The 12,548-nt window shown below is 38.3% G+C and overlaps 1 protein-coding gene and 1 long non-coding RNA gene across 3 annotated transcripts in view; one reads left to right on the forward strand and one right to left on the reverse strand.

Moving 5' to 3' along the window:
- Positions 1–10,588, reverse strand: part of LOC109175172 — a 19,194-nt gene extending 8,606 nt beyond the window's left edge. The window contains exon 1 of one of the 2 annotated variants that reach the window (XR_002053258.1): positions 10,576–10,588. This is a non-coding gene — a long non-coding RNA (uncharacterized LOC109175172). Of the gene's footprint in view, positions 1–4,223; positions 4,236–10,575 lie in introns of those variants that run through there. The other variant, XR_002053257.1, reaches the window with a different exon arrangement.
- Positions 8,703–11,857, forward strand: LOC109175167 (auxin-induced protein PCNT115-like). Its single transcript, XM_019324420.1, has 5 exons — positions 8,703–8,942; positions 10,063–10,284; positions 10,631–10,803; positions 10,890–10,992; positions 11,522–11,857. The coding sequence occupies exons 1-5, from the start codon at positions 8,724–8,726 to the stop codon at positions 11,852–11,854; spliced, it is 1,050 nt and encodes a 349-aa protein (XP_019179965.1). The 5' UTR covers positions 8,703–8,723; the 3' UTR covers positions 11,855–11,857.
- The last annotated feature ends 691 nt before the right edge of the window (positions 11,858–12,548 follow it).

The raw sequence follows: 12,548 nt of genomic DNA on the forward strand, positions 1-12,548 counted from the left end.
TAGTTAATAAAAAATTGACTATGATTTTCAAGAAAATGATTTCTCCTCTTTTTTGGGAGTATTAGGACTAGAATTAGGATCTAGGACTCCCTATTCTAGTCTCCCTATGATTCCTCTTGTATATATATTCCCCTTACATGTACATTGTTATTACTGTCAATAATATACAATTTTCTACCGTTCTCATCTGGTATTAGTTAAGCTAGGGTTTTTTTTTTTCTATTCCAGTGGTTGACGAATCTGCTAATTCCTCCACCCGGACCGTTTCCAATGCATCCATCACGTCTTCTGCTAGCTCTGTTGTTTCTTCGCTTTCTACTGCTCATCACTTTATCAGTATTAAGCTTACCCATAAAAATTATCTATTTGGAGAACTCAAGTCGTTCCGTTTCTTGGCGGACATGGTCTCATGTCGTTCGTAGATGGATCTCATCCCAGTCTGGCGCCCTTCCTCCCGCCGTCGACAGTGCCTCGCCGGTCCCGAATCCTGAGCATGCCACGTGGTTTCGACATGATCGGGCCCTTATGTCTATGTTGATCTCTTCTCTCATGAAGAAGTTATTCACCTCGCCATTGGATGTCGTACGTCACGGGTGGTTTGGGAGTCAATTGAACAGTCTTTGGCTTCCGCATCTTGCACCCGTTAGTTAAATATCCTTGGTAAACTCCAGTCTCTGAGCCAGGGAGATTCCACGGTTGTTGATTGTATTGGTCGTGCCCGTGTTATTTTGGAGGATCTTGCTTTAGCCGGTCGACTGGTCGGGTTAGACGGGATGAATCTTTATGTGTTTCGGGGTTTACGGCCAGAGTTTCAAAACCTAACTGCATCTCTGTTTGTCCGCGGTACCGTAACCCTAGGCGAGCTGGCCGAATTTCTTGGTGCTCAGGAGTTCATCCGTGGTACGGCTCCTGGAGCTCCACCGGTAGCCTTCACCGTTCTGCGAGGCGGGCAGACCCGTCGTGGATCCACTAGCCGCGACCACGTCAATAACCGCGGCGGACAGAACATTAGTCGCGGTGGCCAGCGTGGAGGTGGCGGCGGCAGGTCGCAAGTTGGGCGTGGCGGTCAGCGTGGACGCGGTGGCAACGGCTGTAATGGCGGACCGCCGGTCTATCAGATCTAGGGTCGTACGGGGCACTCAGCTTTGGCTTGTTACAATCGTTATGATCATCCTCCACAGATGGCTCTTAGGCTTGGATTCCGTATACTAGAGCAATCAGCCATGTGATTCCAAATATTGTGGCCTTATCTACATCAGAAGAGTACACGGGTAATGACACTTTGCGTTTGGGTGATGGTAATGCACTTCCTATTAGTCATGTAGGACATGCTTCTTTTAATACCACACCTCGTTCTTTTCAATTATCTAATATCCTCCATGTTCTCAGTCTATCTACATCTTTATTATTTGTTCAAAAATTTGCAATAGATAATAAGGTGCTTTTTGAGTTTCACCCGTCTTTTTTTGTTGTGAAGGATATCAACACCAAGAAAATTCTACTTAAAGGCAATAGTCGTGGGGGCCTTTATAGACTTCCAATTTCCCCGTCATCTCCCTCAGCTTTTCTTACAGCTCGTACATCTCCGTCAGTGTGGCATGATTGTTTAGGACATCCACATCATCGTGTCTTACTTCGTATTCTGCAGTCGTGTTCGGTTAGTAGGTTAATAGTTCTATTCGATGTAATTCTAGTTTGTGTAATGCGTGTCAATTGGGTAAATCTTCTCGATTCCCGTTGGCACGTGTTGAGTCCTCCAGTTCTAGTGTTCTTGATTTAGTTTACACAGACACACTAGGCACTGACGACTTTCATCTTCTTGCTACACCAACCAACCTTCTTTCATCTTTTTGCTACACCAGTTGCTTCTTCTTCATCTTCTTGCCAGCATCTTCCTTTTCGTCGTTGTCCACCGCCACTGCTATGTCCACGGTATCCACTAAGGTATTTTTCTTTATTTTTTTATTTATAGTTTTGGATTTTTTTCAATAACGGATCACTGCCACCAGAGACGGTTTCCGAATGTGGGGACAAAAAAACATAGTCGGAAACTTGCTGGCTGGTTTCCGCATCGAAAACCAGAACTAGTTTTTGAAGTTAGAAACCAGACTGATTTTCGACTTGGGGAACCAATGTTATTTAATTTTTTTTTAAAATTTTTTAATACATATCTTCTTTGATTTTGCTTTCCATCTATCTGTAAATGAGTGTTATGGATTCATTTGAATTTTGGGTTATACATGTGGATTGTCTAGGGATGAAAATAGGATGACCATGTTTGTTTTGAATAGAAGTTAGAAATAATTTGTGATTGGATAATGTTAAAGTTTTTTTTGTAACTGGATTTTTTGGAAAATGAACTAAACACATTGATACAGTTTTCTAAAATGCAACCAAACACTAAAAATGAAAATGTTTTCTGTAAAATGACTCATTTTCAAAAGTCATTTGCCTACTTTCCAAACACTCCCTAAGAGGTTGACCAGATGGACTCTTTAAGGCAGTTGATTGGACGAAACACGACCACGTGGGTAATAGGCCCAAAAGGTAATTAGGCGAAAGAGTTCAAAGAAGGATACCCAGTATGAAGTAGCCTATGAGTTTAATATGATTGGACCTATTCATAGTATAGTAGGATTGAGCCTATTCGTAGTACAGTAAGATTGGGCCAATCCGTAGTGTAGTAGGATTGAACTTCCTATTCTTATGTAATAAGGATTCGCAATATGAGGCAATCTAGGAATCAATTCCTTTTTAGGACTCTTGACCGGACACTTTTTGTTTATAGTTCTCATTTAGAAGCGTCGTCAAAAGATTAGATGAGCATGGTCGTCTGTGGAAAGAGATGAAAAGAGTTAGAACGGGGTGAGTGAGAACCACCCCGAGTGTCGTACTCAAGGATGGCAATGCGGAGTAAGTAGAGTGCAAAACAATCATATGTCACGGTGCATTTCAAGAGAAAACTAGGTGCAAGGAGTGTAAGTGGTGTATGGGCGAGTGTGCGGGGAAGATCATAGCAAAGAAAGTAATAAGACTAGATTAAAATTAAGCGGGAGTAGGGATTACTTAGAGAGAGAAATGTGGTACGGATTGGGTTTCGATTGCATTGTGTGATTGTTCAATCCCGAAATGGGAGATTTGTGGCAATTAGATTGTGCGCTACTAGTCAAGAGAAGTGGATGGCGAATACGTTAGCCGATTCAGTCTAACGCCACCCGTAGGAATTCTTATTCTCTACGAGGCATTTAAACAAACACTTTGCCCTCACTTCTTTCCGGGTCTTGCCCTCTCGGATCGAAGAAGGGGAAATGAAGAGGATCAAGGCTACCCGGATCTAGCAATCTCTTGCCTAGATCTAGGTTTCCAACATCATCCATGGAGTTGGGCCACTCCAAAAATGTCACAAAGATCATCCTCAACAACAAGACATCCACATAGTCAACAATTAATCACAAGCCAAAATATCCACAAATTAAATCATCATCACAATACAAATCTACACCACAATCCTACCCACTAGATGTTTAGCCAAGCATAATAAAATCTAAATCAACAAAGGATAAAAATAGATATGATCAATGAAGAACAAGGAAAGATTTTACCCAAATGGAAGATTAGATCCGTCAAATACAAGCAAATGATGGAGATCCGTTGCCAAATGCCTTGAATCTCCAACTCTTCTAGCCAAATCTAGTGAAAATAGATGTTTGCTATTGTAGATCTAGTTTCTATCTCTATAATCATACTCTAACCCTAGAAAACCTCTCTCTAAATCTAGAAGAACTCTCTAAAAAATGAATTGAACTCTCCTTCCAAATATGATTTTTGCCCTTAAATACTCTATTTTGGTTCGTCACCTTGTTCACGCACGAGGCCGCGCGTGAATAGGATTTTAACTCCTTCCGCCCAAGCTTTTGTCCGGTGCTTTAAAATCCTATTCACACTCCTCTCACGCCATGAGGGGGGGGGGGGAGGGGTGTAAATGGGGAATATTTCCCCTTCTCTTCCTTCTTCTCGTGTGTAGTCCCAGTGCGTTCTTTTTCCCGGCTTTGCTCCTTTTAACCTTTTTACCACATTTTCCGTACAAAAGTACCTAAAAACAAGTAAAATATATTTAGGAAGGCATTTCCGTACTAAACCCTGCTTTTAGGACATTTTACTCTAAAGTGCAAGACTTTTATATGAAAACGAATGCAAAACTCCTATAAAAAGCTCATAGAAACTAGCATATTTTCAGGCTTATCAACTCTAAGTACACTTGTATAACTAGACCCCCATACATGGGAGTGATGATAAACGATTATCATTAATACAAAATATTTATTCTCTTTACATGCTTTTTTATATTTCTCATATACTCTTTTTATTAACGGTTGACCGCCCAAAACTCATAAAACCAACATTGGCGCCGTCTGGGGGATATATGAAAGGTTTACGTTCGTTCCTCCAAGCAATTAGAACTCAAGAACCTCAAACACGGTCATCACCTACCCAAAACTCAAAGAGTTTGCTATGGACGATTAACTCAAGATCTATGTGAAACCTTGAGCAGACCTAATTCCCATGCCCAGTCTGGTCGCTTTGCTTGGCCAATGGAGAGAAACTCGGAAGAAGATCCTTGGGGAGAAGATGTACGATCATCCATTGGTCCAGTCGACACCAAAAGACCCAACATGGCGATGGCAGAAACCGTGGAACGCCTCTTCTTGGAGGCCTTGAGACGCATCCAGGCACCGGAAGTGGCAGTCCCCACGACGGTGGACCCCGTTGGCCATGGTCAACCGCAAAGGATATTTGACCCGGACCGATCTCAGAAAAGGACAAGAGGACCAAGTTCGCTGGATAATCGAGAAAATCAACCAGCACGATCAATCTTGGACAGTTTGGGTCCTCAAAATCACCCAGCCACATTGGAACATCGAAGTCGTGGCAATTAATCAATTGGTATGCAAAGCCGAACGGTCAGGCTTAACCCCCACCGACGAGCCAAAGTCGCCCAAATAGTTGAGCACCGGATCGACATGTCCTGAGGAGTAGAATACATAGAGGTCGATTCCTCTAAGAAGATAACTGAGAGTAGCGGCGGATCACTGGAATCAACCAAGAAACCCAAACCTGAGATGTTGTAAAATTAGCAAAGGAAGTTCGGGACATATAATGCAAGGTGGAGGGTGGGAAGGACTTGCCAACCGCTCGATCGCTGTTGTCCACCAGCCCATATATTCACCGAGGGTATACCATGTTACTAAGTGTCGAGGAATTTCAAATTCCCTTCGATGCCCATGTATGACGGGACTTACGACCCAAGCGATCATCCCATCGGTTTTTAGGCCAAGATGATGGTGATAGGAGCAGAGGACTCCATGTACTGTTGTGCCTTCTTCTCAATACTGAAGGGCCCCTGCCTACTAGATAATAAACATATGGTTATACAACAAAATCTTTCTGCGAACCATTACTCAAAATGCCTTCTACCTAAGGAGGTCGACCAGATCATTGAAGAAGCCCATAGTGGGGTTTGCGTTGCCTATATACTGTCGTGTCTTCTTCTCAATACTCGAAGGGCCCCTACCTACTAAATAGTAGACAAATAGTTATATAAAAAATCGTTCGGTGGACGTTTACTCAAATGCCTTCTGCTTAAGGAGGTAGACCAGATCATGGAAAAAGCTCATAGTGGGGTTTGTGCCGCCCACCAAGGAACAAATATCTTAGATCGAAAGTTGCTTGTAAAAGGATACTATTGGCCTAGTATGGTCTAGGCTTGCATCCAAAAGGTCTTGCACTACAAGGTATTGCCATAAATTTGCCGAGAAACAAACTCGAGCAATCACCTTCTATACATTGATCACCACATCCATCCCATTTACCAAATGGGGAGTCGACATCCTGGATCCTCTGCCTCGAACACTTAGTTGACATAAATTCTTCATAGTCGCCAATTATTACGTCACCAAGTGGATCGAAGCTGAGCCATTGGTCACCATCACTAAATACCACTATCAATGGTTCATATGGAAGAAAGTCGTTTGCCGCTTTGGACTGCCTGAACACCTAGTCACTGACAATGGCCGACAATTTGACAACTAAGAAATCGCTGAATTCTGGTTAACCTACTCCATCAAACACACCAAATTCTCGATGTCTTACTTATGCGAATGGACAAGTAGAAAACACAAACAAGACGATAATGGACGAAATGAAGAAAAGAATTGAGGAAGAGAGTGGTGCTTGGGTCGACCAGTTTGATTACATCTTTTGGGCTCACTAGACCATGTCGAGCGACCGGAGATGCCCCTTTTAGCCTGACCTATGGGTTCGATGCTAAGGCCCCTGTGGAAATCCTCCATCTGACCAGAAGAGTACAATAGTACGATGACCAAGTAAATGAAGAATTACTACAGTTGAAAAAAAATTTCTTAGAGGAACGAAGAGATGCGACTGAGCGACGAGTGGCCAAGTATTTCGACATAGGCAACCTAGTACTTTGAGACTGAGAAGCCACTCATCAACCTAAGGAAGAAAAATGGCAAAAAATTGGGAATTAACATACAAAATTGTCGTGATTATCTGACTGGGCACTTATAAGTTTTAGAAACAATGGAATGAAGGCTGATCGATCGCATATGGAACTCGCTACGACTGAAGAAATTTTACCAGTGTTAGGAATCTAGCTTATGTACTTAGCAAAGTGAATGAGTAAAGTGGGGGGGGGGGGGGGGGGGGGGGGGGGGAGTTGCAAATCAAATTCCAAAATGAGTGTCGTCCGAAAATTGGTAGCCCAAAGTGCGAATGTTACACGATTCAAATATCAAACCCGTAACTTTTCATTTTAGTGCTTGTTTTTCCAGAATTATTTTCAACTCATTTCAATTTCTTTGAATTTGTTCTTTGTTTAACCTTAATTATGTCTTCATTTTCTTACTTTTGTTTAATTTTAATGATTTCACTTATTTCAAATTAAGTTTTTATTCGAATAGTTATGTAATATGAATTATTTTATTTCAAATTGTTAAATAATATAATTTCTATTCAATTATATACATAAAGCAAATATTTTTCGATTTCTGTTATTTTTAATATTTGACTGTAATTTATATATTGATACAAAAGAATAATTGTGAAGATAAAATAATATTTACTAATATATAATTCTCTTTTAAAGTGATTAATAACATCATTTATAATGTTATTTAAATATATTTGTTGATGGAGGGTAAAAAATGGTCAGCCACAATGATGTTAGCCGCAACAGGAATGTTTTGAAAAAATGACTGAAAATGGAATAACAAATATAAATTTAAGACCAAAAGTGGAAAACGACTTAACACTTAGAATTGAATAGACTAAAATATCGATGTATTTAACGCCATTTAAACGAATTTTTTGATGAAGGACCAAAATGGTCGTGCCACAATAATATTAAAACCAAACTAGACTGTTTTAAAGAAAGACTAAAAATGAACTTACACCTATTAACTCTTATGATTAAATGTATTTGAATATTTATGTAATTTATATATAATACTTGAATTAGTAATTTATTTTTCTTTCTTTCTTCTTAATTGTTATTTCAACTCATTTCAATGTGATTGTAATTTATATATTAATACAAAAGAATAATTGTGACGATAAAATAATATGTATTGATAAAATATAAGGAGTAATAATTTTTTAATATGACCTTGAGAATGAAATTCAATTCATTATTCGTTTTAAAAGTGAGTTAGAATTATAGGAATGGACTTGACATGGCAGAATCCACAAGTGGATCAACCCATCCCTTTCAAATCTTCAGTCACTTTGTTGAATGCTGATAGAGATAGTATGATAGTAATCCAATTTTGAATAATCAAAGCTTCTGTCACTGCTTACATCACAAGGAATTTTTAAATAATAAGAACACCAATATCAGTGCATATTGATATTTAGAGATGTAACATGCGATTTTTTGTCAAAATTTTCTTCCTGCAAAAATAAAGCAAGTTTTGCAGAGAATTTAAGAAAAAAAAGATGGGGGAGGCCTGATGTGCGCAAATGGAGCGCACTTCGCGCCCGCTGTGGTGCGCCAGAGTGTACTGGCAGTCACTTTGACTTAAAGCGTGAATATTAGTGGATATTTGGGAGATATTTTGACAAATTGGAGAGAGAAATAGAGAGAGAAGGTAAGAGAGAAGAAAATGGTTCATCTGCAAATATGAGGGATTTTAGATCAATGCACGCGTCATAAGAAAATGTTTAAAGCATTGAAGCTGTGCGCGTTACAGCAATTGGCCATATGGACGTGTGCAGTGCACGTGCTCGATGATGTGTCAGGCGCGTTGACACGTGCAGCGCGCCTAACTGTGTTATTTTATTATTTTAAAAAAAAAAATCAGTTTTTTTCTTTTTCTTTTATTTTTTTTCCCTCCCTTCTCCCATATTCTTTTTCCTCGTTATACTTACAAAAATTCCTCAAAAATCACAAAAAAAAACCCACTATTATGAATGCTCTTAAAAAAGCCTTTTTTTACTTTTTTTTTTTCAGAGTTGTCAGACTGCGTTTATTTTCCTTTGTCTCACTCCTACAAGGAACTTGAAAAGCCACAAAAAACCTTGACTACTATAGATGCTCTAAAAGCTTCTGTCACTGCTTACATCACAAGGAATAGTAATAAATACTAATGAGTTCATTCCATTCCATTGGCTTTGACTGATAGAACTCATCTGGAGGAGAAATTCTAATGGCAACAATAATGGTTCCAAGGATCAAACTCGGGTCGCAAGGTCTGGAGGTTTCGGCCCAGGGTCTGGGCTGTATGGGAATGACTGCGTACTACGGCACACCCAAGCCCCAACCCGACATGATTAACCTCATCCACTATGCACTCAACTCCGGTATCACCTTTCTCGACACCTCCGATGTCTATGGCCCCCATACCAACGAGATTCTCCTTGCCAAGGTTAATTTCTAGTGTTTATATTATATATATATATATATATATATATATATATATATATATATATATATATATGAATTAATTAATGTCATATGAGTTTTTTCACGTTTAGTTCTAAACTTTTAAATTTATCACGGCTGATGCTTCGAGTTTTAAATTGTTTCCATCCATCCAAGTTTACCACCATGGTCTTCAACTTTGATAATGTAACCAATTGTGGTCATCTGGATTCTGGAAGGACGATGTGTGGTTAAAATTTGATAATTGAAGGACCATATTTTACTTTGACCACGAACGGTAACAATTTGAAAATCAAACTATCATGGGTGATCAATTTAAAAATTTAGCACCAAACGTAATAAAATCACTATACTCAGAGTATCTCAGATAGTAGTAACTCTTTATATATTCTATTTATTTTGTTTCATTTTCTTTTTTAGCAATTTAGGGTAGGTCTTCATTATAGCGGTTCAATTCCCCAATTATTCCTTGTTTTATGTAGTATTCCATGCCAATTAATCCCGCTTTATGCGACAGACTATACTAGGATGAGAATGAGATAGGATCAAATATTTATCACTATATCAAAATTATAGTTAGTAGTGAATTAATATTTCCTTAAAAATTACCATTACATTTTTTGATGGACAGGGTGCTTACAAGCCAACTCAACCAACAATCCCAACCTACTTGATGGACTTATACTTTAACAACCTCCGGCCAACACAACCCTTGTTAGTTTTTTCAAAGGATATGATATTATGATATGATACAAGTAGTTCATGATGCTTGAACATTCCCCCATTTGGGATAGAGATTTGGATTTCTAATGTTTCGTCAAGTTTAATTTTCTTCTTTTCTTGAAATTTTATATTTTAAACTTTGTGGAATCTATAAGGAAAAATTACATTTTTAGTCATCTAATTATACTCGTAGTATAGACTTAATCTTTAAGTTATATACTGATTATTTTAAGTCCTAATGTGATATGCAAAGTGACGTCTTTAGTCTCTTGAGAACTATTCCTGCCACTAATATGTCAATAATTTATTAGGGTTTAAATAAATATACTTGGAGGATAAAAAATGCAATTTTCACTATCTATAAGTATATGTTTTATTAGGCTTTGGGAGGTGGGATGAGAGAGAAAGTGGAGTTGGCAACAAAGTTTGGAATTAGAAGTAGTATAAGCACCCCAACAAAGTCAAGTGTGCAACAAAGTATATGTGGGGATCCTGCCTATGTAAGAGCTGCATGTGAGGCGAGCTTGAAGCGGCTTGATGTTGAATGCATTGACCTCTACTATCAGCACCGCATTGATAAACACATTCCCATTGAAGTTACGGTATGATCAACTTTTTACAAGATAAATGGTAAATGGTTGTTAGCTGATAGCCGTTAGCTGATTTGGTTAGTAGGTTTGACTAGTTAATAGCATTGGCTGATTATAGAAAACTGTTTAGTACATTAGTTGTTAGCTGATAGGTAATTACATACAAAATGACTTTTTCAAAAAATTGATTGGAAAAGTTACTTTGAACAACTTTTTGAATTTTAGCATTTTGGAGCAATAAGTTGTTACAAAAAAACTAATTAATCAAAAACACATATTGATTGTTTAACGAATATAATGCACTGCATATATATATATATTTATGTTTCTTATTTGTTTGTATTTGTGTTTTGACAAGATGGGAGAACTTAAAAAGCTGGTTGAAGAAGGTAAAATAAAATACGTAGGTTTATCTGAGGCTTCAGCTTCAACAATCCGAAGAGCTCATGCTGTTCATCCGGTAACAGCAGTACAGTTGGAATGGTCTCTTTGGTCGAGAGATGCAGAGGAAGAGATTATTCCTACTTGCAGGTCTTCTATGTTTCATATTTGGCCTAAAATAGTATGGAGTAATATAAACATTTTAAGTCTGATATGTCCTCCTTAAAATGATACAGGGAGCTTGGGATTGGAATTGTTGCATACAGTCCTCTGGGACGAGGATTTTTGTCGTCAGGTCCAAAAATAGTTGAGAATTTATCAGAAGTTGATAGGCGAAAGGTATATTAGAGTTTACTATTTAAATATATATCATTTTTTGTTGGGGAAAAGGTCAAATACACACTCGTATGAAAAGTCAATTAGACTTATGATTTTTTAAAAGTTGCAATCAAACACATTAACATGTCAATTTAGTGCATCTAAGCTCAAAAACAGATTTGTGACCTGTAATAGCTGGTCGCTAGGGTTCCTTCCAATGATGCTTCAGCAATATTCGAGCTACCTTTTGGGAAAACAGACAGTCGGCTACCGACAAATGGTCACCGGTCGCCTTCTGGAGAAGGTAACCAGTTGGTGGCCCCCGATCACCAGCTTCCCTGCGCAGGTACCCAGAATATTGTCAAAGTATCCTGGAACCCTAGTGATCCTGCTATTACAGGTCACTAATAAGTTTTTAAACTTCGATGCACTAAATTGACATGTTCAATTATAACTTTGAATAAAGTTCAAGAGTATATTTGACAATTTTCCCTTTGCTTTCTTACATTGAAGTTTGAAGGATGTATTTTAAATGTTTTAAATTTTCCAGAGTCATCCAAGGTTCCAAGGTGAGAATGCTGAGCACAATTACAAGTTGTATGAGAGGATCAACAAAGTGGCAGCCAAGAAGGGATGTACCCCATCACAACTAGCATTGGCCTGGTTGCATCACCAGGGAAAAGATGTCTGCCCCATTCCTGGTACCACTAAGATCGAAAACCTCAACCAAAACATCGGAGCTTTGTCTGTGAATCTTATAGCGGAAGACATGTCGGAGCTTGAATCCATTGCTTCGGCAGTGAAAGGCGACAGGCAGCCCCCGGGTGTTTCAACCTGGAAAGATTCTGATACTCCACCTTTGTCAACATGGAAGGCTACATAATTGGTAATGTTCATTTTAGAGGCTGTATGGTAGCCAAGAAAATTATTCTGGAGTTTTACTATATATGTCTTTTAGAATTGTTTGAGAATAAGAGAGTGAAAACCATGCATGTAGTAATGCACTAATGCAACTACATAAACCTGCACACTATCTGAGAATGTGCACTGGGTAAATCATGCCTTGTAATTTTAGCTGACAAAAGATTAATGACCACAAGAAGGTAAATCAGCATAAGTTATTGCCCATAACTAACTGGTTCAAATTAAGAGGGCAAGGTTTTGAACTTGTGATCCCGTGGTTACAAATTTGTATACTTAGGTCTTAGTCATGGGTTATACCTAATGTTGTCTTCCTTTATACTTAGGTTTGTGTTTGGTTGTACACTTTTTGTACTTTTGTTTGTTATCTACGGGATTTGGTATCTATTAATGTGTTTGTTTGTGTACTTTTGTTATCTTATTATTAGATTCGAAACATTAACTCATTATCATTTTTATGTTTACTTTTGAACAATGGAATCAAAAATGAAGAAGAAAAAATGAAAAATAATTTTAAAAAATGAAAAAGTCATTCCATGCATTAAATATGAAACTTTAATACATGACAAAAACTAGTGTGAAATCATTTCGCGATTCATTATTTATTCGTGTAACGGCCCGGTAGTAAATAATTGGGCGTGTATTATCACAATTTC

This window comes from Ipomoea nil, unplaced genomic scaffold (genome assembly GCF_001879475.1).
Source record: "Ipomoea nil cultivar Tokyo-kokei standard unplaced genomic scaffold, Asagao_1.1 scaffold0684, whole genome shotgun sequence".
NCBI lineage: Eukaryota > Viridiplantae > Streptophyta > Magnoliopsida > Solanales > Convolvulaceae > Ipomoea > Ipomoea nil.